The following is a 24,342-nucleotide window of genomic DNA, read 5'->3' as shown; positions in this document are numbered from 1 at the left end:
TCCTTCCCAAGGGCATGGGCCTGCAGACACCCGGGCCATACCAGCTTGCTCATGTTCCCACACACGTGACTACGTGCCAGCACATGCTTGACCTCCGGCCTCTGACCGGCTGGTTTTCTGTGTTGCAGTCCTTCCGGGAGCCAGACGACAGCAGCAGCGAGTCCAGTGACCTGCAGCTGGAGGGCCCCAGCTCCCTCAGGGCCCTGGATGACAGCTTCCCAGACCTCCGGTCAGAAGACAGACCCCTGGTTTTCTTTGACCTCAAGATTGACAGTGAAAGTGGGTTCTCTGATGACCATCCCTGCCCCTTTCTAGCTTGGTGTCTAAGACCCCAAGATAAGGGCAGGTAGAGCCATCTGCAAGGCCCAGGAAATCCCTGACCTCTGGCCAGTGACCGCACCTGGGGGGGTGCAGGAGGAGAGGAAGAGGGGCAGAGAACTGCATCTCCCTGGGGCTCCCAGGTGTACCGCTTGGTTGAATAAGGACAGCTGCCTTGACCAGCACCTGAAAACATGCGCCCACAGCCCCTATGGGTTCACCTCTGATGGGCACTGCTCTTACATGGAGAGCCTTGGGAAGATGCCTCTGAACAGAAACCCAGAGCAGGCAGGAAGTCACTGCTGTGAGAGCAGCAACTCAGCCAGGCATTGGGCTGCGACTGCACGTTTCTGAGTACAAGGCCCAATCCACAAGGGGCTGCACAGGGGGAGCAACAGAGTCTCCCTGGCCCTGCCTTGTGCCAGAGACGGCTGGGGGCCAGCCCAGCCAGCCAGACGCAGCAGGTGTTCCTGCAGGACAGGGAAGTCACTCGCAGACCTCGCAGAAGGCTCTGGGCCACACTCTGAGTATAGTAGACTGGGCATGTGTGCTGTCTGTCCCAGGCTCCAACTGGCTGGGAGCCTTAGCTGTAGCTAAGTGATTGATGGTACTAGAGGCCAAGGGCAGGAAGTGGAAGGCTAGGTAGAAACTGTGAAGGGTCTCAAGGGTAGGTGGGTGAGGCCGACAGAAGAGCTCCAGGAGGGACCTGATTCTAAAGGGTGGAGTGAGCGCAGAGGCAGGCGGCAGGGAAGGGGGGAGCGGGACTCCCAGCCAGTGAGCAAGGGGTGTGTGGGGGCCGCAGGCCTCCTCCCCTGTCCCCAGCAGAGCGAAAGGCGGAGTAGTTGCAAATGTTCGAGGCCAGTGTTTGGCTCCTGGCAACAGGCCCCAAGGTGGGGTCTCTGGCTCGTGGGTTGGCAGCCCTGGAAATCACCCAGTCCTGCCCAGTGCCGCCCGTGACCCTGGGGCCTTACCCTACCCTTCTCTCCTGCCTAGCCCAGGAGATTAGGCAGCTGGCAGCTGTGAACCAGGAGAGCAAGTTCCGGGTGCTCATCCAGCCCGAGGCCTTCAGCATCTACTCCAAGGCGGTCTCCCTGGAGGTGGGGCTCCAGCACTTCCTCCGCTTCCTGAGCTCCATGCACCGCCCCATCCTGGCCTGCTATAAGCTGTGGGGGCCCAGCCTCCCCACCTTCTTCCGGGCCTTAGAGGACATGAACAGGCTGTGGGAGTTCCAGGAGACCATCTCTGGCTTCCTGGCCACCCTGCCTCTCATCCAGGAGCGTGTGCCCCAGGCCAGCAGCTTCAAACTCAAGAGTCTGGCCAAAACCTACCTGGCAAGAAACATGAGTGAACACAGCGCCCTGGCCGCCGTGCTGGCCATGCGCGACCTGTGCCGCCTCCTCGAGGTCTCCCCGGGCCCCCAGCTAGCCCAGCATGTCTACTTGTTCAGCAGCCTGCAGTGCTTCGGGTCCCTGCAGCCCCTGGTGCAGGCCGCTGTCCTGTCCCGGGCCGAGGCCCGCCTCCTGGCCCTCCGCAACGTGAGCTTCATTGAGTTGCTGACCACACACCGCCAAGATCCACAGGGGGGCTTGAAGAAGTACAGCCGGTACCTGAAGTCCACCTCATCGCCCCATGCCCAGTCTGCTCTCAACCTGCAAGCTCTGAGCACCTACTTCAGAGGCCTGTTGGAGGAGCCAGCTTTGGCCCAGGCAGAGGGCGTCGCTAGCCCTCTGGCTAGCCACAGGGGCCTCCCAGCAGAGCTGAGAGGAGGGGATGACTGACTTGGCATCTCTGGGGGGCCAGACAGGGATGGCGTCCCTCAGGCAGGCCTGCCCATCACAACATTCCGAGATCCTGGTCCCTAATACTCAGCTGGCATTTATTTGGTCTAGAATAGCTCTCCTTCTCTAGGACCAAATTCTCCTTCTCTAAGGCCCCACAGCTACCCAAAGTGCCTTTTGAACCAAACTGCCCCTCATGACTTGGGGTTCTTCCCGCCTCTGCCAACCTGGAGGCTGGCTCTCTGTTCATTTCCCTCTGGACCCTTTGCAACCCTGAAGGGCATCACATCTGCAGGGACAGAACCTGCTGCGCCAGGCCTGTCCCCACTGCCCTCCACACTTGCTTCCTTCCTCCTGGCCACACAAACACCTCCCCTTAGTCAAGGCTTTGCACTTTGGTCCTCAGGCCACTGACTCCTCTCTGCGTGGCCCGTCGCTGTGTCTGCACTGCCCTCCTCTACCCCGTCAAGGGATGTCCTCTTGCCCAGTGCTCTGGGCAGCGCAGGGACTCGCACCGTGGTCTTCCCCATAGCCTCTACCCAGTATCTGACTCGTCCGGGTGGGCCCCAGCAGGCTGTTGAGTTTAACAGATTGTCAGGGTGATGCCGGTGCCCGCCGAGTTCCAGAACCACTGCCCTGTAGGTCGCTGCTCAAAGGGGAAGCAGTGCGGAGCAGCAGAGCAGATCCTGGCCTCACCCCGCCCTGCGCATCAGAGGTGACCTAGGAAAAGGCCCCTTCCTGAGCCCCCTTGTCCCCACCTATAGAATGGCTGGTTGGCAGGGATGGTCTCAGAGTCCCATCCAACTGTGCCATTCCAGGGTTTTAAGGGTAGACAACAGGTCCTGGCTGGTGTGGCTCAGTGGACTGAGTGCTGGCCTGCGAACCAAAGGGTCGCGGGTTTGATTCCCAGTCAGGGCACATGCCTGGGTTGTGGGCCAGGTCACCAGTGGGGGGAGGGGAGACAAGAGGCAACCACATATTGGTGTTTCTCTCCCTGTCTTTCTCCCTCCCTTCTCTCTAAGAAAGAAATAAAATCTAAAAAAAAAAAAAAACAGACAACAGGCCGGTGAGGGAGTGGACACGGTGGTTTCATTCTTGAACCCCAGCCAGCAGTAGGACACTGGCAGGCCAGAGCCACCTCCCCCCCTCCCACCCCGACCAGCAGAACCACTGCTTCCTCCCATCCCTGCTCCTTGGTCGTTGCTACTGGGATGCAGCCCAGACCCCCAGCCTCCCTGGGCTCACCTGTCATGGGAGCGAAGTCTGTGTGCCCCCACCTCAGCCCCCATGCAGTGGGCTCCCTGAAAACCCTCTACGGGATTACATAGGATCTTGCTACTATGGTGGGAGTGCCGGCTCTAACGGTGAACTCGAGTGCATTTAAAACAGGGTTCCAGCTTAAAGGACGTGCCGCCTCTGAAGCCTGGTGGGAATAGGCTGATGCGGAGAAGGGCTACTGGGGCCTCAGCTGGGCCGAGCAACACAGGGTCATCTCGTACCCTGTCTGCATCCCAAAGCCACAGGTGGTGAAACCCTTACCCAGACAGGTAGGGGAGGCCCGGGATATTAGCAATGTGTGGCTTATGTGTTGCTGTCTTGTTGCAGTTGAAATTCACACTAGTACCTGCAGGGATTCCTGTGGCACAGACTGGGTGGCTCTCCCTGGCCTGGGCAAGCAGCCAGTTAACGGGATTTGGTCACTGCCACCACCTCTAACCCCATCGCCCTGTCCCAGGTGCCCAAATTCCAGTCCTGGAGTTTTCAGTCTCTAAGAGCAAGTCCAGATATGTTACTTGTGCTTCATCTCTGCATTCTGTCCGGATTACCATCCAACCACGAGTGCTGGGCCTGAGACTGGTCTGGTACACCAGGCTCGGGCTCTGACTGTCAGGGGGATGAGGGCCATTTTTACCTCATAGGACGTTGCATGAACCAGTGAGACAAAATGTCTGGGAAAATACTGGGCTTGTTAAGAAGTCTGGATGGTTTTTTTCCATAAAATAAAAGACACATTTTTCATTATCACCAGCAACTTCATCAATTTGGATATTTTAGTATGTTGGCTATCTCCTCCATGGTGTAACATTGATTTTTGTCCGTTAATGTCTTGATTTGACCACTATCCACTTCCACTTGTCTACCTACCCACGGAGCACCACCCAGTAGGACATCTTCAGCACAAAACCTCACAAATCACTCTGACACGCTCGATCAGTCACAGCACCTTCTCCATGCTCTGCACAGATCTGTCTTTGTGTTTCCGTTGGTTTTTTACCTTCCACGAAATAATAAAGCATAATATGCCAAATAGGTTGTGTATTTTCTTCAGTCTTCAATATTAAAATGGCTACACACAAGTTAACCAATTTTGGTTTTTTAAAAAAAAATGCAGGCTGATAATGACAGCTGTCACAACAATTGTTTCACACAAAGTTAAAGACAACTGAGTGCTACGACAGCCATTTTACAGAAAAAATCAAATGAACATTTTGGCCAACCCAACAGCTCTTTGATATGTGAAGAACCTCACAAATATCTTATTTGACAGACAACCAAGATGAGAGTGCTATTGCTTTATAGGTTACAGGAAAATAAACAGATACTAGATCTCAGCAGAAAGTCCATGCGCTTGTCTTCAGGGGGGTGAAGAACAAGATCTGGCAGAAGCAGGTAACTGCGGGAGTCCGGGTCTGAGGGGGCCGGGAAGGAGAGCGGGGGGGCCCCCCTTCGGAGTGGTTGAACAATAGCTGGCTCCGTGTCCCCGCACACCCAGAGGGGGCATTTCAGCCACTCAGACCTGGAGCGGAGAGCAGACTTCCTGTGACCGCCGGCCCAGCCCCACCCAGCCCTGCTCCCGTGCCTCCTCCTGAGGCGTAATGACTCAGTCACACCCCTGGAAGGTCACTTAAAAAGTTGCTTTAGCCTCCAGGGAGCCAACCTTGCTCTCCTACCTGCAGAACACCTAGCTGCTACCTGGTACCTAGCCCTGCTGGGCTCCCTCCTTGCACCCTCCCCTCATCCAGCCCCGGCCTGCCTCACTGGCACTCTTATTTCTACCCTAGACTCACTCTGGCTCCTAGTCCCAACTCAGACAACACTCTGTATCTCAGAATTTACCCTGCACTCTGAATCTCCCAGCAGGCGCTGGCCCTCCCCTGCTCCTGTCTCCCTCTCTGACTTCAGACTTGTCCCCACCCTACGCCCCATGTGCCCAGCCCCTATACCTAGAGCAAGGAGATCCCTTCTCACCTTCGTTCACTCACAATTAAGGGAACCCCACGGGTAGTGACCACAAAGGCCAAGTCAGAGAGAGTACCCTGTGGACCCTGCCCAGAGGGAAGCGGAGCTGAACTGGAGCTGCTCCCAGACTCCTCCAGCAGAGGGCGCAGAAGCCCCACCGGCCCTGGCTGTGGAGGGGCTCGCTGTTCCACCTGGGTGGGAGCTAGTCCTGCGTGGGCTTTAGAGTCCGGGCATGCTTCCCGCGGTGTGAGAGATAACAGTAGGTAGATAGTGCACAGAGAAACATTTTTTTAAATGTTCATTGTTTCTGGGATATGGTTGCTCAGAATGACTCTACAGTGGGATTCTTTTTTTTTAAAATATTTTTATTTATTTATCTTTTAGAGGGGAAGGGAAGGAGAGAGGGAGAGAAATATCAATGTATGGTTGCCTCTGCTGAGGACACACAATGCGTGTGTCCCCTGCTGGGAACTGGCCTGCAACCCAGGCATGTGCCCTGACTGGGAATCGAACCACGATCCTCTGGTTCGCAGGCCCGTGCTCAGTCCACTGAGCTACGCCAGCCAGGGCCTTACAGTGGGATTCTTTAAAGGTCTGAAGACAACTATTAAGGAGCTACAAGCTCAGGAGCACAGATACAACAGAAACGCTTGTGACTGATAGTCAGTGACATAATTTTGGGAAACTCTCAGTTACCGTTGGAATTAGGATGAGGATTGTGGTGGGGGGTAGAGCAAGGGTGAGGGCCTTGGTTAGAATTGGGATGGGGCAGGGTTAGGAGTAGGGGCGAGGCCTGAAGTTAGGGTTTGGGGTTTTATCAAATTCAGGGTCATATTTAATGATTAAGATTAGGAATGGAGTTAGGAGTTTAATTAGGAATGGAGTTAGAGCCACTTTGGGGGCCACAGGTATTTGTCCTGTTAGCAACTGAAAAGTCCATGAAACTGCAGACAGATGGGCAGGCATTTCTGAGGAAGACCCCCCAACATGGCACCCCAAGGGCGGTGCTCCCACCCCAGCATCCCCCTCCAGAGCTGCCCAGCAGGGGTTCTGCTTGAGCTCATTGGAGGGGAGGGGCAAAACCAGGTGTGACAGCCGCTAGCAGGGGTGTCCAGCCTTTTGGGTCTCTGGGCCACACTGGAAGAAGACATGTCTTGGGCCACACATTAAATACACAAACACTAATGAAAACTGAAGAGCAAAAAAAAAAGGTTTTAAGTAAGTGTACGATTTTGTGTCGGGCCGCACACAGCCTGTGGGCCACAGGTTGGACACCCCTGCTGGAGCAAGCAGGTGACTACTGCTCCCAGCTAACTCCACTAAAAGATAACGGTAAACTAGACACTAGGTGTTTTCTCATTTAGCACAGGTAACCTCATTTAGTGTCCCCACAACCCTGTGTGGTTGCATCCTCCTCCCCATGGTACAGATGAATACAGGATGGGATGGACCTCACAGGTCTAGGCCGCAGCCACCTGGGGCCCATGCTGCCAGGTGCATCGCTGTGTGTTGCAGGAGCCAGGTTTTTGTTCTCTCGTTCCTGTGCCCACCTGGTCTGCTGGTCTCATAGGATGCAAAATTCAGGCCCCCAAAAGCTCACAACCTATCCTTCTGGTCCCCATACTTAAACTTACCTTTATTTTAATTTTTTTTCCTTTTATTTATTTTTTTAAATATAATTTTTATTTAATTCTTGTTCACGTACAGGTTTCTGTCTTATATTCCCAACCCTGCCCGCCCCCCGCCCCATGCTCCCAATTTTTTTTCCTTTTAGACTGCTTCTCAAACCTCCCCCCCACACACACACACTATTGCCTCCACAAGTAGCCTTTTAAGACATTTTTTCCTAGTCAAGGCTCCCTGCAATAACATTTAAATACCATAGATAGGCTACAGATTCTTTAACATTTTCTCCCTACAAGATCATGTCACCTGCAAATACAGAACGTTTGACTTCTTTCCTACACGGATGAACTATTCATGTGCTCTGGTCCTCCAGAGGGTCAGAAACCACTGGAATATCTAAGATTGTCAGTGGGCCCTCTCGAACCAGGTTTTACCCTCTGTGGCATAATACCAGCCCTGTCAACAGTGTATTGTTTGGGGGACAGTCCTAGCCCCAGTCACAATGCCTGTCAGAAGTGTTGGGGGTGCTGACTCCTCCATGGGGCTCCGCTCACAGGAGTGGAGAAGGTGGGATCAGGCAGTAGGGGGGTGGGAGGGAACAGAGGCAGAGGTCGCTAAGACACGCTTCCCTGGCATGAGGGGCCTCGGTCCTGGCCTGAGCCTGGCGGCAGAGCCTGGCGCTGGCTGAGGGAGGAGGGCCGTGACATCATTATTTCTTTGTCCCGAGTCCGGGTGTCAGCTCCAGACCCTTTGGACTTGAATGAAGGAGATGTCTGTGGTGACTCTATTGAGAGAAGGGTCCAGAATCTTAACTGATTCTACATCTCAAAAACCTAAAACAGAGTTGGGGAGTCTCTACTCACCCTTACACAATGCATTTGCTGACAAGTGAGGGGAAAATTCCTTCGTTCTTGGTTCAAGGAACTTCCTTAAACTCAGCACAGAGGAATTCTCTAAAGACCAGCTGCCTGGATTATGCTAAAATCAGTCTATAAATATAAATATCCCAAACTTGATAACCAAGCAGATTGCAAAAGCTGAGCACAGATATTTTCTACAAAGCTAGCCAGCCCAACGAGTGTTATAGAATTTCTATTGGGAAATTCAGTGTCACTCGTTTGATTGTCTTAAAATGTTGCCCTGGCTGGTGTGGCTCAGTGGCTTCAGTGCGGCCTGCAAACAGAAAGGTCACTGGTTCGATTCCAGGTCAGGGCATATGCCTGGGTTGCAGGCCAGGTCCCTGGTTGGGGGTGTGCAAGAGGCAACCAGTCAATGTTTCTCTCTCACATTGATGTTTCTCTCCATCTCTTTCTCCCTCTCTTCCCTTCTCTCTAAAAATAAATAAATAAAATCTTAAAAAATAAAAATTGTTGCCCAGATAGAGTGAAGAATTTACCCAAGGGCTGACTCACCTGGAGTTCTACAGCCATAAAGCCCCTGGGTGACACCATGGTGAACCAATCCTGTAGTAAATCCAACCGACCAAGGAGGACGTGCCCACATGGTACCTGGTGTCTGCTTGGGGGTGGGGAAGGATGCCATGTGGTAGTTAGAATATGGCCTTTGTAGGGCACCTGGTTCAAATGCCAGCTCTGCTGTGTGACCTTGGATAAATTGCTTAGCCTTTCTGGTCTCATGCAAACCAGGGGTGATAATGCATACTTCGACATAAAGCACTAAGCTTTGTAAATTGGTAATGCTCAATAAAAAATAGCTCCACATCCAACCCCTTAGAGGAGAAAGCATTGTGCTGAAGCCCCCTTCCCCTTTCCTCTCACCCCCTTCCCATCCCCCCCCTCCCTCTCCTCTCTTTCCTGGTTCCGGTGCCTGTAGGATCTGGGTGACTGTGTCCCCAGCTACTTCTCCCAGTACCTCTGTTCCCATCTCTTTAAGCCTCCTGGACCGTCTCCTCTACTCAGATAAGGTCACCCTGCAGGCTGGGAGGATTTATAGCACTCCCTCCCTCAGCCCCCACCGGCTCCCAGACAGCCATCTGCAGGAAGGTCGTTTTCTTTCAGCACCAGCAGACAGAGGAGGTCCTGGGAGAAGCAAATAAATACGTCAAGTTTCCAGCTGGGTCTGGAGATAAGGGCTCAGGGAGAGGAGGCTGAGGCACTCACGGGCACTGCTCGGCTTCACCCTTCCTGGCCCTTCCACACTGGCTTTCCTGGAAAACCTATCTGGGGCACTTGAAATGTTGCAGAGAGTTGTGCCTCCTGGGAGGTCACTGCATGAAGGACCCTTCCTCATTTTGGATTAGGTAGGGACAGGCTGGAGGAGCAAAAATGGGACAGGTCTGTGCCAGCCGAGGCAGGTGGGTGGGTTGGGGAACATTTAGCCCCACAGCACAGGAGGAGAAACTGAGGCCAAGAAAGGAGAGAGACACTTCCAGAGTCTCACAGAAAGGCAAGTACAACCCTCTGACCTTGATCTCCTGCTCCAGGATCCCTTACACCGAATCGTACCTGGCTGTCCCCAAGATGTGGTCGTTAGAACTGACCTTGCCTAGATGCACAGTTAGAGGCACCTCTGCAACATGCCACCTCAGGGAGGGCTCTACTGCCTCCAAATGTCTGTCCCAACTGGCTGCCTGGCTGCAGGCGCCGTCTCTGTGGGGGCCGCCTGCTGGGGCTGGCGTGCTATTATTAGAGCTGCTCCAACAGAGGCACAGCCTTGGTCTCCTGGGGAACCCAGGGGGCTACTACAGACTTGAACTAGACCACCTGCCCATCTAGTAACAGCCGTCAGAGAGGCCTCATTGGAGAGTCTTAAGGGCCTTCCAACCAGCAAGATCAGTGATGCCCACTGAGATTGGCCTGTCTTGGCCCAGAGAAGCTGCACAGTGGGGGCGTTCCACCCTCCCGCCTGCTCTATGACCTCCTTCTCAGCCTCAGTGTTCCCTCCAATAAAGTGTAGGAGTAAGGCTAGAGGGCCTCCAGGGCCCCAGATCTGACACCCTGCGACTCTGGACAGCTCCCTGTCCATTAAGGTGGGTGCAGTCTGTCTTTGCAGCCATGGCCTTCAGTGACCTGTTGGGGCAGGTGGAGCCTGTCCTGGGGACGCCAGCCTTCCAGGAGCGCCGAGGTTCACACTCAGGAGACCTGACCACGCTGGGAGGTGCAGGAGCCTATGAGCTCTCTGAGGGCAGACATACCCTCTGCCCGGTTCACTGCTGCACCCCTGCCAGTGCAGCCCTGGCGACAGGAGGAAGCTCAATTACCGATACTATTTGTGGAATGAGTGACATACCAGGCTGGTTTCTGCACGCCCATCCCTTGGCTTCTGTGTTTCTTCTGACAGCTCACACCTGCAACTTTCTTCCGAGCTGCCCTTGGGCTACTGGAGCTGATTGCCTGCAGGCCCAGAGAGGGGAGTGCCTGGGAGTCTGGTCCCTAGAGCAGCCCTTGGCCAGTGTGTCTGCCTGCTGTGCATTCACCGAAACCACTTTCTTGCCTAAATCAGGACAAACTCTGAGGTGTGATTTCTGTTCTGAGCTCCCTGGGACAAGCCAGACCGAGACTTCCTGAACTAGTCCTCTGCTGTGAATGAGTCTCAGAACATGTGTTTACCGTGGCCCCTCTCCACATCCTCTGATGGCACCAGGCATCAGAGAACCGAAGGCCCCAGGGCAGAAAGCAGTGGCCAGAGCTGCAAGAAGAGTCACGTCCCCCTTCCACATGCCCCCACCAGCCAGGGAGCTCCTGGGTCCGCACACCTACCCAGTGATCAGATTTGATCTCTAATGGCTTCACCCCTTACGCGCCCTGCTCCTGCTCCCTGAAGGACCTTCAGGAAATGTTTTATAGCAGGAGGACTCCTCCTGCCCACAGAACAATGAGCAGCAGTTTTAGGGACAGGGTTAACTCCTGGGCCCAGGTGTGCTGACGACCTCAAGTGATGAAGCAGGTGCAGAGTGTGATGGGATGGAAAGCAAAGGAAATGCCCAGGGGCATGAGGAGTAGGGCCAGCAACAGTCCTCAGACTTTCCGAAGACATCCTTCTACAGGAGGCCCAGGTGGAGGCCCCCTGGAGACCCGACTCACCCTCAAACTGGCTTCTCCTAAAGCACAAAAGGGCCAGGGTCTCAGAGAACAGCTGCACTGGAAGGGCCTCAGAGCACATCCAACTCACTCTCCTTCCTTCGCAAGGGCGGAGACTTAGGAGTTGCCGGAGATCACACAACGAGTCTGCAAAGCCGGCAGCCTTGGGTGGCCTCCCCACTCATAAGACCAGGGTAGAGTTCTTCCCTCTGTTTTCCACCTCGACAATAAAGCGGTTCTCTTTTTGGTCATAGGATCAGGTGACATGTTCAGGATGTGAAGTCATGTAGGATCATCTCTGAATTCCTAAACATCTCCTGTTCATAAATACCCAGCTGGAAACCAAAGCTTTCACTGCTCTGAAAATAGCTTTGGATCCCAGCACAGACATTTCAAAGAACACATTTTTATCCTTTCAAGAATTCTGCGAAAGCAGACAACCCTCTAGTTTGTATGTACACCTATCCAAGAGAACTCTCTGATCCTGCTCATGTACTGAGCCCCGATCCTGCTCACACACTGAGCCCTGATCCTGCTCCCACACTGTGGACATGGACTGGTTGAATCTCCAGGTAAGGGGTTGTGTAATATGGTCCACTGGAATTATGGCCAGTCTCATTTCAATTCATTTTGACACAATATTAGATTACTTTGATCATGCAATTTTCCAATGCTTCTGTTTAAAGGGGATTTCGTGCTTGGGATTGACTGCTCAACATCCAATTCAGGACTAGATAATCGTTACTCCAAGCCAATTAATTCCACACCCTCTGGCACTGATTGGCTCAGAGATGGAGAGTCCTAAGACAGTACGTGTTGATAAAACCTAAGGAGAGGCTGTGGCTTCTGGAAAGAATCTAGTCTCTCTATCCACTAGTCTGTTACCCATAAGCATGTGGCCCCAGCTGCTGCTGAGCCCCGCAGTGGCACCAAGGAACACAAGTGTCAGGCTCCAACCCTGTTAAGGGTGGCAGAGGAGAGAGACAGAGAGAGACTGGGTCTGCTGGTGTCATTCAGTCCATCAGCCCTGAAGCCTGCCCTGCTTCCTGCTGGTGAGATGACACTTAATCCCTTAAAACACATTGAGACGGGAATTCTGATACCTGCAGATGAAGCATCTGAAGTGATTCCCTTTCCTCCCTCCCCCGCTTCCCCTGCTGTGGAGGCAGAGCCAGTCCCGTCCGCAGCGGGTAGGACAGCTGTGCATGTTGCCCCTCACGGGCAGAAGTGCTGCCTACTACGGGCAGGGGTTCCCCGTCTTCAGTGGACAAGCACCAACCAAGGCGATCGCCTGAGATGCCACGGAAAGAGCTGTCATGAATTGCGATGGCAATACAGGGCCTGGCCAGCGGCTACGCGGATTTCCTGAAGGCACCAGGAGGAAGGCTGCAGACTGGATCCCAGGTTATTCATAATGTCAAGCTTCATTTGAGCCATTCAGGAAGCTCCTCCCGGTTGCCCCCAGCCAACTGCCACAGGTTGCTACTTTCCTCTGAATCAACGGTCTTCTCATATGTAAATGCGAGTTTTTTGGTTTTCCCTAGAAGATAATTAAAATCACAGAGCCCAGTAAACACTTAAGCAGATTGTGGTTTTAATTAAAAACCTTCCACCAAAGCTGTAGCTGCAGGGGTCTCTTTGGAAACCTGCGCACAGAAAGCCAAAGGATCAGAATCTGGGAAGTATTTCAGACTAGCAATCTTCACAAATACTAATAGTGATTCTGATTGCTACCTGTGCCTCAGTGCGTGTGGAGGGAGAGGGTGTGAGGAGGGACACTGGAGGGCAGGGCCAAGGTCCTTCCCCTGGGCAGGAGGCAAGACAAAAGCATGTGGGGGCGTGTGCGGCAGAACATCTCCCCCTACCTGAACCCAACTCTGCAAGGCAATAAACAATGATGGCTAACACTAGCTATTGTTCAAAAAATACTAGCTCATTTCTAAGCACTATCTAAGGGCTAGGTACTAGGAGCTCTGCATGCATTGACTCATTTATTCCTCACAGCGACCCAGTAAAAGTGGGTTTATTCTTATATACGGCCCTTTTTTCCTGGGCACAGAGAGGTTAAGTAACTTGGCCAAGGTCACACAGCTAGTACATGGTGAAGTCTGACGCTACCATCTTTCCTCCTAACCACTGTAGAGTGTATATTAGGGAAAGGAGAGATGGAAGGTGGGAGGGGGTCATAAACAGAGGAGTGGGCTTTCTGCTGGAAGTTAGAGAGGGAAAGCAGCTTTTGAAAATGTTGGGAACACTGTGAATGTGTGTTGGGAGGGTAAGGGGGCAGGACAACAGAAGCTGAGAGGTGGGAAAGCACTGAGTGTAGGGCAGCCGTGGGGAGGGTCCCCTGAGCAGGCTGCCATGCTGGGTAAATCTGATGGCCTCCTGGGCCCTGGCTCTTCTTCCGGAGGCCCTCTTCACATCCGTTAAATCACCCAGGTGCCATGTCAAATACAAGGCATGTGCAACTTTGAGTACGGTAGTTGCAACTGAACCTTATTCAGACATCCATTACTTTCAACTGCAGTTTACTTTGCCTCACTAGGAGCCAAAAAGACTTTCTTTTTCAGACATCGGACATTTGATAGGTCATTGAGACTCGAGGGCCGTTTTCTAGAGCTTCAAACGGGGCTCAAAGAGAAAGGGCCCAACCAAAAGGGAGGGAGGATTGAGAAGGTGCACAGGCAAGTTCTGCCCCAGGAGGCGCAAGCTCATTGGTTCGTGCCTGGGACTATTCCTTCACCAAGTATTCAGATGGCGCTGTACATTATGCTCTGGGCGCTGGAAACACAGTAAGGTCACAGAGGAGGGCTGTACCTGTATTACGCAGGTAAGGAGGTTGCAGATTCCTGGGACTTAGGCTGGGTGGATACGGAAAGGAAAGCTTTGGTGCCTTGGTTAAGAGTCCCCCACTTCAGAACATTGCCCCACTGCGTCTGCGGAGCTGGACGCTGCAGCAGGCCGTGGCGCGGCGGTCCTCTCCGCGCCCCCGCCCCCAACCATTGCTCCGGGCCTCGGTGCCCTGCAGGCGGTGTCCAGCAGGGGGCGGGCGTGAACAGACTTCGGCAGGACCCGTTGAGATTCCCTGGTTTCGACCCGCCGCACCCTTTAGACCGTCGGGCTCCGCAACATCTACATTAGAGGTCGTTCCCGGAAAAAAAATTTTAAAAAGCTGCCCGGGGCTCCCTCTCTGTGCCTCTGGGTCTGTCTAGGGTCCGAACCCCATCCTAGTCAAAAAGCTTTAGCCTGGCTCCCACAGATTCCTGTCTGCCACCCTCCCTGCGCCCCACCACCCCCGCCCCGCGCTGCGGCTCTGAACCTTGTCCCCTTCCCCACCTCACACCTACTCCCACCCACCTGAGTAGGGGCCTGTTTCTTTAACGATCAAAGACGTGGGCGACGGTGGGGGTGGTATCTTAGCTCCCGTTTCCCCGGCCCATCGGTTACAGTACCATTATTAACATTATAGTCATTAGACTGCTCCTGCGCGCCTGGCGGCGCAAGCAGAGCGCTCAATATTCCAGCCGAGCCCAGAGGCTGAACCCGGAATCTCGTTCCTACCCCGGTTCTCCGCGGACCTTGCCGGGGGCGACTCGGCCTTCAGGCTGCCGGGGCAGGCAGGCCCTGGGCTCTCGGGGGCCGAAGGCTGGGGTAAGGGTTGTCTTTCCCCAGGGCACTCTCGGGGAACAAAAGCGCTCGCTGGAGAGTGGGCGGGAACCACAGGGCCCCGCGGGAATCCGCGCCCTCGCTGGGTGGCCACCGCGTCCGGAGCCGCGGTCCTGACGCCTGGAGCACTATCTCCCTGCTGAATTTCTCCGGTTTCTGCAGCCCCGGCAGGAAAGCAAGGGAAAGGGTTCTTGATCCGCCAGCGAGTCCCGGAGGTTCCCGGCACGCTGGCTGGACGGGTCCCTGCGATGCCGAGAAACACTCTGCGGAGAGTGAGCGAAAGCATCCTGACTTCCACTTCTAGCCTCTCGGTCTTACAGTCCCTGAACTCTTCCAAGTTGTCCCCTGCCCGCCCGCCTCTCCGTCCGCCTCCTGGGGGGTGGGGGGCGGGGAAGGAAGAGAGGTGGAAACTGGGCGAAGGGTCCACAGGCCGCGCGCCCTCCCGCCGGAACCCCAATCCCTACCTCCGCGCTGGGCGCCCCGCCCCGCCCCGGGAAGGCTCGGGACCCTCCATCTGGACCCCGCTCTCCACCTTCGATGCCGGGCCTCCGCCTCCTCCACACCCCTCTTCCCCGGCGCAGGCTTTCTGAACCGCCTCCTTAAGTTTCCCAAGACGTGGACAACGCTGCCGGGAAGACCCCCTTACTCCGCAGACAAAGAGGCTGTGCCGGGTCCGCCGGCTGCGCCACACCCTGGCCCAGCGGGGCCCAAACGGCAGGGACTCGCTTCCGACCTGGGGACCCGTTGCCCTGTCCCGCCACAGGGTCAGGGTGCTCTCACCCTCCACCGCCGTCCTCTGGGTCCGCCGTGGGGAGTACAGCCGCAGGTGGAATGAAGTTCTGGGTTCTGAATTCCGGGCCGAGGGAGATGCGCTGGTCCCAGCCCGCCTGGCCTCCTGTAGCGGCGGCAGGAGGAGGGAGGGAGGGACGCGGAGCTTGCTTGCACCAGTTGGTTCATATTTAATTTACAAAGGATCCTCGGAACTAGGGTCGGGCGATCGCTTTAGAAGCAGTACTTCTCTCCTATCTCCCTCCCCCACCTCCCTAGCTCATTAAAATGCTCCACATTTAAATCCGGAGACTGAGCTTCTCAGGGGGCCCTAACCCGTGCCATCGACCCACTGCCAGAGACTCCTCACGACCCAGGCTGAGGGCTGGGGGCGCCTAGCGCTGCCCCAACGGACCGGGGAACGTGAGGGCTTTGAGTGTGTCCGGGATCCTGTACCCGTGTCCCGATTCTGGCCAGCAACTCTGTCTCCAGGCTGCGGACCGTGCGGGCGGACAAGAATCCGGTTTTAGCCAAATGCCTAACATCCCCCGTGCGTCTCTGCCTCCATGTCGCTAAAAGAAATGTCGGGGTTTCTCCAGAGACAGGGAGCGAGAGTCCGGAACAGAGAGTGCTGGAGTGTGTTGAGGTTGGCTGTGTGTGGTGTGAACGTGTGAGACACTGGGCGGCGACGGCGGCGTAGACTGTGGGAACGTGTGTGAGGTTGGAGGTGTGTTTGCTTCTGAGGCTGTGAAGATATGAAAGGGAGAGAGGTGCTCAAGCCTTAAGTTCCCAGCCCACAGAGCTCAAGAGGAGCAGGCCTTTTATAACCATCCCTTGGGCAGCGTTGTCTGCTGCAGCCCCGATGTCCCATCCGCCTCTAGCTGTCCAGGACTGAGGGTGAGGCGTTGGGTGCGCGCAGGCAGCCTTACTGGGAGCCGAGCCTGACACCCACGCGCCCCACCCGGCTCCTCCAGGAGGTGCGCACAAGCCAGCCACTTGGGCCGTAGGGGCTTCAGCTCTAGTTCAGCTACAAAAGACCAGACGTAAAGAGTCGGGCTTAAAAGGCTAGGCAGGGTCCGCGGTGGGCTGAGGAGGGGACATCACTTCCCCGCACGCCCTGCAGCGCCCTGCGTTCCCGTCTTCGGATTGGACAGGCGTGGGGGCGGCGGGCCGGAGAGAGACCTGGGCAGGTGCCTGCCCAGATTCAGGCAGAAATGGTAGGGAGGGTGAGGTGCTCTGCTAACACTATAAATTATGCATCGTGTTGAACGCGGCTTGGGGAGGAGGCGACTAGGGGGGGAAGAGGGGGTGGGGGGTTGCAGGAAGGAAGGGTCCTCGCGAGCCCGACTGCGCGCCGCTCAGCCCATCCCACTCGAGGTCTGTCTCCTCCGCTAAGTGCATTTGCAAAAAGAGTTTAAACACAAAACACGATCCCCCTTTATTTGTGCACCTTGCCTTCCCCCAAATTCCTCGAGGACGTTTTGTCTCACGTGTTGCGGGACGTAAAAGCAGCTCTCATTCAATTAGCAGCGAAGCTCCTGGGGCCTGGCGGACCGCTCCAAGGGTGAGTGCGGGTGAATGTGTGAGCGTGCGGGAGGCGGAAAGTGGCGAGTGTCCTCCTGGGTGAAGGTGTGCCTTTGAAAATGTGTGTGAACGGTAGTGAGAACTCCACACATTGACGCTATTACATGATGGTGGATAATTCTAACGTGCGAAGGCCGACTGTGTAGAGGGGTGAGGGTCTGTGCTAACGTGTTTGAATGTGTGGAGGGAGCGATGCGATAAGGACTAGCGGCAACGTCTGCAGGTGTGTAAATGTGGGGGGACATGGGTTATGGGGTGCAGTGAACTGGCAAAAGCTTAGCCGAGGGCGGTGGGCGTGGGGACCGAAACGCGTCTGGACGAGGGGTAGAGCCTCTATGGCGTTAACAAATGTAGATGATTCGGGAGATGGGAGAGGCTCTGCGCGTCCCTGCCAAGCCGGGAGCGCGCGCGGACTCTCATCAATCTGCAGCCGGAGAGAGGTGGGGGGAACAGACACGAAAGGAAAAACTGAAGTGGGACCTCACGGCCAGGGGAGACCCCAGACGTACCCGTCCCTTTCCCCTGTCTTCCCGCAGTCGCAGCAACAGATGCGCCCTTGGGCTGTCGTCCTGGCTCGGAGACGTGAAGTCTGGAGACGGGGTTGACGCCCGAGGCAGCACCCGGGGAGTCAAAAGAGCTGCGGGTAAGCCTCCGGACCGCCCCACAATCTCGATCCAGGTGGGGATAGACCCCATCTAGGGTTCTGGACCCCGTGACATTGGGGAGAGATGGGGAGAAGGTCTCCCCAGAGAGCAAAGGTGGAGTGGGGAGCAAGGGCTTTCAAAACGGGCGAGGGCGAGACGGAGGGGCTGACCTCCTGCCCGGCCCGAGCCTGAGTGTAAGTGCGTCTGTGTGGCTGGGAGAAGGGTCCCTGGAGCACCGTAGAGCTTCAGAAAAGGGGCAAAATCTTGAACCTTCTCTTAATTCCCATGGTAGCCCCCATGATCCGTGTGGGCTAGGGGCCCGTCTGGTTCCTTGGGAGCCGCCCGGGCTCTTGGCGCAGGGAGGACCTTTAGTGACATTCCTCCCATGCTCCCGGTCCGTGAAAGGGGGGAGACCTCCTTCCCCAGGTGGAAGGCTGACTGAGCAACCCTGGTTCTCTCCTGGAGGGAGCTTCCGGGGCTCAGGCTGGGGCGGCTGAAGGGTCTGCCAGTCGGCTTCTGCGGGTCCCTCGGCTCTTGCCACCGGCTGCAAATTCTCCGCATTGCTAATCCGCTGGGATTTTAGTCTCGGGGAGGGGGTGCTGTGTGCACGTGCCAGTGTGTGCTTGTGCCCTGTGTGTGGGTCGTTTAGAGTGAGGACTTGTGTCCTTGTGTCTGTCAGTTCCCACAATGAGCAGGAAAGCGCTTTGCACCATTGTGGAAACCCTGTACAAATGCTGGGCTCAGCTGAGAGAACAATGAGTCTCCAGGGTATGTCGTCTCTGTGTCTGGGTGCCTTTACGTTTGTGCGTCTACAAAATGTGTTGTGAGCCTTTAAACCACCGCGGAAACTGGTGGTTTGATGGCGGCGCCTGAGCGTGTGTTTGCGCTGTTGTTCTCGTCCGTGGGCGTGTGTACCAGTGGTGTACACGAGACAAAGCGTTCGAGGGACGACACCAGTCACAGACAAAAACAATACCCTTTCTCTGTATCCCTTTCATGGGATTAAACAAAGGTTTAGGAAGGAATACAGACGAGTCCGTGCAGAGCCCAAGGCGGACGGGCAATCTGCCGGCCGAGCCTGTGCAGGGTTGGCCGGCGCCAGGGTGAGAGGGGCAGGTAGGCGGGAAAAAGAGCAAGGTGGAAGGCCTCTGGAAAAGGAAGCCAGGGTTTGGGGCGGGGGGAGCATGCATTGATTCCGGAGACTTTTACTGTGCTACACCCATGCCCAAGAGAGGCGCCTGGGCGTAGAGGAGGTCACCGGAGCCCTGGGGCCTACTCTAGACTGGTTTTCCGAGGCAGAGCTTGATAGGGCAAGGAAGGTGGGACTGGGTGAATCGCCTCCAGTCTTTCCCCGCTTTCACCTGCAGGATCCGCAATGGTGCCCTTGCGAGTAGCGTGGCTGGCCTGGGCGCTGCTAGGAGTCGCGGGAGCGTGCCCCGAGCCGTGCGCCTGCGTGGACAAGTATGCACACCAGTTCGCCGACTGCGCGTACAAGGAGCTTCGCGAGGTGCCGGAAGGACTGCCAGCTAACGTGACCACGCTTAGTCTTTCCGCCAACAAGATCACCGTGCTGCGGCGCGGGGCCTTCGCCGACGTCACTCAAGTCACGTCGCTGTGGCTGGCGCACAACGAGGTTCGAACCGTGGAGCGCGGAGCGCTGGCGGTGCTGGGCCAGCTCAAGAACCTTGACCTGAGCCACAACCTTATATCCAGCTTCCCGTGGAGCGACCTGCGTAACCTGAGCGCGCTGCAGCTGCTCAAAATGAACCATAACCGCTTGGGGTCGCTTCCCCGGGACGCCCTCGGTGCGCTGCCCGACTTGCGCTCCCTGCGCATTAACAACAACCGGCTGCGTACACTGGCTCCCGGCACCTTCGACGCGTTGAGCGCACTGTCACATCTGCAACTTTATCACAACCCCTTCCACTGCGGTTGCAGCCTCCTGTGGCTGCAGGCCTGGGCCGAGAGCACGCGAGTCTCGCTACCTGAGATCGACTCCATTGCGTGCGCCACGCCCACCGCGCTGCAGGGGGTTCCGGTGCACCGCCTGCCGGCTCTGTCCTGTGCGCCACCCAGTGTGCACCTGAGTGCCGAGCCTCCCATTGGGGCTCCGGGCACCCCCCTGAGCGCCGGCATGGTGCTCATGCTTCACTGTGTCGCCGAAGGACACCCCACGCCTCGCCTACAATGGCAACTCCAGATCCCGGGTGGCATCGTAGTCTTAGAGCCCCCGGTCCTGAGCGGGGAGGACTACAGGGACGGGATGGAAGATGGGGACGAGGAAGGAGATGGGGAAGGAGATGGGGACGAGCCGACGCAGACGGAGGCCCCAACCCCGTCTCCAGCACCAGCGTGGCCCGCGCCCCCAGCTACCCCGCGCTTCCTAGCTCTAACAAACGGCTCCTTGTTGGTGCCCCTCCTGAGTGCCAAAGAGGCAGGCGTCTACACGTGCCGCGCCCACAACGAGCTAGGCACCAACTCCACGTCAGTACGCGTGGCAGTTGCAGCTGCCGGGCCCTCAAAGCACGCGCCTAACGCAGGGGGAGACCCGGACGTGCAGACTCCGACCTCTGAGCGTAAGTCCACAGCCAAAGGCCGAATCAACAGCGTTCTGTCCTCCAAGTCCGATGGCAAAATCAAAGGCCAAGGCCCAGCCCGGGGTAGCATCCTCGGGGAAATGGAGGCGGGGCTGTTGGAGGCTGGAGAGGGGGAGGAGGCGGAAGACCAGGTCTCTGCAGACCCCGCAGAGGAGCAGCGCTGTGGCCACGGGGACCCCTCGCGGTATGTGTCCAATCACGCGTTCAACCAGAGCGCCGACCTCAAGCCGCACGTCTTTGAGCTGGGCATCATTGCGCTGGACGTGGCGGAGCGGGAGGCGCGGGTGCAGCTGACGCCGCTGGCGGCGCGCTGGGGTCCGGGGCCTGGCGGGGCTGGAGGAGTCGGGCTGCCCGGGCAGCGGCCGCTGCGGCGTCTCTATCTGTGCCCGGCCGGGGGAGGCGCGGCAGTTCAGTGGTCGCGCGTGGAAGAAGGCGTCAACGCCTACTGGTTCCGCGACCTGCGGCCTGGCACCAACTATTCCGTGTGCCTGGCGCAGGCAGGCGAGGCCTGCCACGTGCAAGTGGTGTTCGCCACCAAAAAGGAGTTGCCCTCCCTGCTGGTGATCGTGGCGGTGAGCGTGTTCCTTTTGGTACTGGCCACCGTGCCCCTGCTGGGCGCCGCCTGCTGCCACCTGCTGGCCAAACACCCGGGGAAGCCCTACCGTCTGATCCTGCGGCCGCAGGTTCCCGACCCCATGGAGAAACGCATCGCCGCCGACTTCGACCCGCGTGCCTCCTACCTCGAGTCCGAGAAAAGCTACCCAGCAGGCGGCGAAGCTGGCGGTGAGGAGCCAGAGGAGGCCCCCGGGGAGGTCCCTGACGAAGACGCAGAGCAGGGGGACCCGTGTGGGGCCTTGCAGAGGGAGGAGAGCCTTGCGGCCTGCTCGCTGGTGGAGTCCCAGTCCAAGGCCAACCACGAGGAGTTCGAGGCGGGCTCAGAGTACAGTGACCGGCTGCCCCTGGGTGCGGAGGCGGTGGACATTGCCCAGGAGATTAACGGCAACTACAGGCAGACAGCGGGCTAGCCCCGCCCCCCGCCCCGCCCGCCCAGTTTCATCCCTCGCCTAGGGTGCCTGGGATCAGAAATCTGGGCCTGGCAGGATTTATGTCCCCCTCCAGTTACTCAGCCCTCATACCGCCCCCACCCCCAACTGTGACTCCTGGGGATTTATAGTGGGGAGTGGAACAATTTCACCAGCCCCCACCCCGCCCCGATTCGCCCACGACCCTTATTATCCTTGTGCACTGAATTCCCTCCAGCAAGCACAGTTCCTTGCTCCTCTCTCCCAGTATAAGACACCGCCGCTGACCAAAAGGCAAAGTCCACGCCTCTCCATTCCCACGCGATTATCTTCGACGTCTGCCCCGCGGCCCGCCCGACCGTGAGCCCTGAGCCAGAGGAAAGGGGAGAAAACATGGGAAACATCTGGCGGTGACACTGTGGCTTAGGGCCAGGCCCGGGACCCCCGACAGACATCCCTACAGTGGAGCGCTCGGAGGGTCCGCCTCAACCCCCACTCTGCGCTTTCCAGAGTGCCTGTCCTAGAAGCCAGGGTTTGGTGACAACTCCCTAGTTTTTAGTTTTAAAGCCCCCTTGTGACTGGGAGCCAAACCCTCGTGCCCGCTCCCCGTCCCCCCACTCCCCCTGCCCCACTACGTTTCCGACCCGCTGGAGCCCAGGCGGGTGCCCCGGGCGCCTTTCACCTCCCCGCTTGGGTTTTCATACTCTCGTTGTTTTCAAAGACAGCAACGCTCCGAGTCTGGTGCTAACACTCTTTTCCCAGCCTCTGGGGAAATTGTGTGTATGTGTACGTGTGTGTTTCGGGGGCGAGGGTCCGTATTTTCCTGCTTTCTCAACCTAACTTAAAGCGCCTCGGGACCTCACGCCTTCTCCACGGAGGGTGCGAGTTTGATCCCGAGCCAGTTTCGTTGTGGGGTGGGGGTGGGGGGGTTCAGGAGACTGGTGCACTCGACAGCTCCACTTCCACCGCTGCACGGGGCTCACACCTCATCTCGATTAGCTCCGGGGCCACAGGGAGCACCTGCGGTATCCGGGGCCGGGTTCCTGGAGAAGCCGCGCGCCCCGTTTCGCACCAAGCCTGCGAGTGACCTGCAGCGGGACCCGGGTGGGGAAGAGCCCCTCGGCCCGCCCCCTTCTCCCTGCCCCGCCCTTTCTTCCGCGACAATAGTATTTGCCTGGCGTGTCGTCCTAGACGAGCGTGCTCTGTAGGAGAAAAGTCTGTGTCCCGTAAAGTGTGACCTTATAGTGTGGGGGCGGGCGGGGAGGGAGGGGGGCCGAGGAGGGGGGCCGGGGCGCGGCGACTCTGGCTGGGGTCCTGTCTTCGTGCTTGAGGGCAGACACTGGGGGTGGGGTGGGGAGTTTCGGGCGTCCGGTCCGCGAAACGCAGCACAATCGCGGCCCGGGGTGGAGTAGCCCCCCGGGGCCGCGCCCTTTTCTAAAGGTGTGTCTGTATGTAAAGTCAATAAAACAGTCGATTTGAACTGGGCTCGGTGACTCTTTGTCGGGGACAGAAGGAGGAAGCCTGGGGGAGGAGTGCGGGAGGAAACCGAAGATGGAAGGAGCTCCGAGGCCCCTCCCGTTGGGATCCTTTGTGAGATCTCGTATTTGTTAGACTGTCCAGTGATTTTTGCCCGGTGTGCGCACCCCGCGCCTGCTCCCCGGGCCCCCAGCTCCGGGGCGGAGGGGCGAAACTCGCGGGAGAGAGAGGCTGGTGGCAAGGAGAGGGCGGGTATCTGCAGACTGAACGCGAGACTCCAGGGGGTGTGCGCAATTCTCCTCGGGTTGACCCTGTTTCTGCGATGGGATGTAGCTGTGTGTGTGTACTGCCTCGTTCCTGTTTTCAACACCAGCCTCTTAGTTCTCTGAGAAGCCAGTGGAGAGATTCACAGGGCAAAACTGCTGTGGCTTGCACAAAAGAAGTCACAAATAACAAATCACAGAGCAGGCAAATGATGGAGGGCAGAAAAGGGGCAGCCTGGCAAGGCCGGTTCCACTGGACAACTTGGTGCCTTTAAGCCCAGGAACCTTGAGTCTGTGCACAAGCCTGGGCGGGGGATGGGGGGCGGGCGGTCCTCAGGGAATGGTGCTCAGACAACCGGCTGGGTGTCTGAGGCAGCCTGATGGTCTAAGGTGGGCGCACATGCAGAATCAGGTTGAAAGCACATTGATTTCATAATCTCAGAAATGGAGCTTCCTGGGTGGGGAACAGGAGAGACCGAGGGACGGATCCCCAGCTGACGCCTGCTCTGCATCTGGATCAGCCTGAAGTGCTGTGGTTGGGCCATCTGTGTGTTTCAGCTGAATCTTCCGGTAGGACAGGGAGTGAAGCCAGGAAGGGAGACGGAAGAGGAAAGGAATAGAAATGAAGGGAGCAGATGAAGATTATGTCTCTACTCTCTCTGTGGGTGCTAGGTCTTCCCAACTGGACCAGGCCAGGTGGGGGACCAGGCCCAGCTCCAGACACGCTATCAGGCCTGTCTTCCGGCAGAGGTGGTGACTCTGATGACCCTTCCCAGAGCTGGAGCCCAGGTTCCCTTCCCAGACCAGCAAAGCTCTCTTAGGCAAAAACTCTCTTCTGAGAGCCACAGCTCCAGCCCTGCCCCTCAGCCAACCCACTGTCAAGGACACAGCTCAGAAATACAGGCTTTTGGAAAAAAACTTCTTTTGGGGGACTGGCCCGATTCCTGTGATTGGTTTTAAAATCCACCCACATAATTGCTTTTAGGCACAGGCCTGGCTGGGTCCCTTACGTCCTTTTTTTGGTCCAACCTGGCCCTCTGGTCATAGGAATGGGGGAAGGGGAAGAAGGGATCCTTCCTGACCCCACTGTCCTCAGGATTGGAGACTCTCCTGGAGATCCTCCCTCCCCGACAGGATCCTGAGTCCCCACAGGAATGTGCAGAGTTGCTGTGAGTTCTGACACTACTTTGTCCTGGGCCAAGCTTTTTAGGGATGAACACACATTGTTCAGCTGGGCCTCAGGCTCCCTGAGCAAAGCTGGGCCCGAAGGCTCTACCTACAGGACAGGATGGGTGCCTGCTGGAGGGGAAAGGATGCCAT

At 56.9% G+C, this 24,342-nt stretch overlaps 2 protein-coding genes across 3 annotated transcripts in view; both read left to right on the top strand.

The window, feature by feature from the left end:
* The window catches only part of PML (PML nuclear body scaffold), a 46,743-nt gene extending 43,744 nt beyond the window's left edge, over positions 1–2,999 (top strand). The window contains 3 exon segments of the mRNA XM_037047073.1: positions 129–279; positions 1,312–2,056; positions 2,058–2,999. Coding sequence (XP_036902968.1) covers positions 129–279; positions 1,312–2,056; positions 2,058–2,079 — 918 coding nt within the window. The 3' untranslated portion in view covers positions 2,080–2,999.
* An 11,529-nt stretch (positions 3,000–14,528) lies between these two features.
* Positions 14,529–22,219, top strand: ISLR2 (immunoglobulin superfamily containing leucine rich repeat 2). Of its 2 annotated transcripts, XM_037047072.1 has the most exons (3): positions 14,529–14,653; positions 17,557–17,663; positions 19,032–22,219. In XM_037047072.1, the coding sequence occupies exon 3, from the start codon at positions 19,040–19,042 to the stop codon at positions 21,284–21,286; it is 2,247 nt and encodes a 748-aa protein (XP_036902967.1). In that variant the 5' UTR covers positions 14,529–14,653; positions 17,557–17,663; positions 19,032–19,039; the 3' UTR covers positions 21,287–22,219. The 2 variants fall into 2 exon arrangements, with proteins under 2 accessions (XP_036902967.1, XP_036902966.1); XM_037047071.1 differs by lacking the exon at positions 14,529–14,653 and having other exon boundaries at positions 17,426–17,663.
* The last annotated feature ends 2,123 nt before the right edge of the window (positions 22,220–24,342 follow it).

This window comes from Sturnira hondurensis, unplaced genomic scaffold (genome assembly GCF_014824575.4).
Source record: "Sturnira hondurensis isolate 20B ecotype Veracruz unplaced genomic scaffold, ASM1482457v3 Scaffold0005329, whole genome shotgun sequence".
NCBI lineage: Eukaryota > Metazoa > Chordata > Mammalia > Chiroptera > Phyllostomidae > Sturnira > Sturnira hondurensis.
The sequence above is the reverse complement of the archived record's forward strand: the minus strand, read 5'-3'. Positions and strand labels throughout refer to the sequence as shown.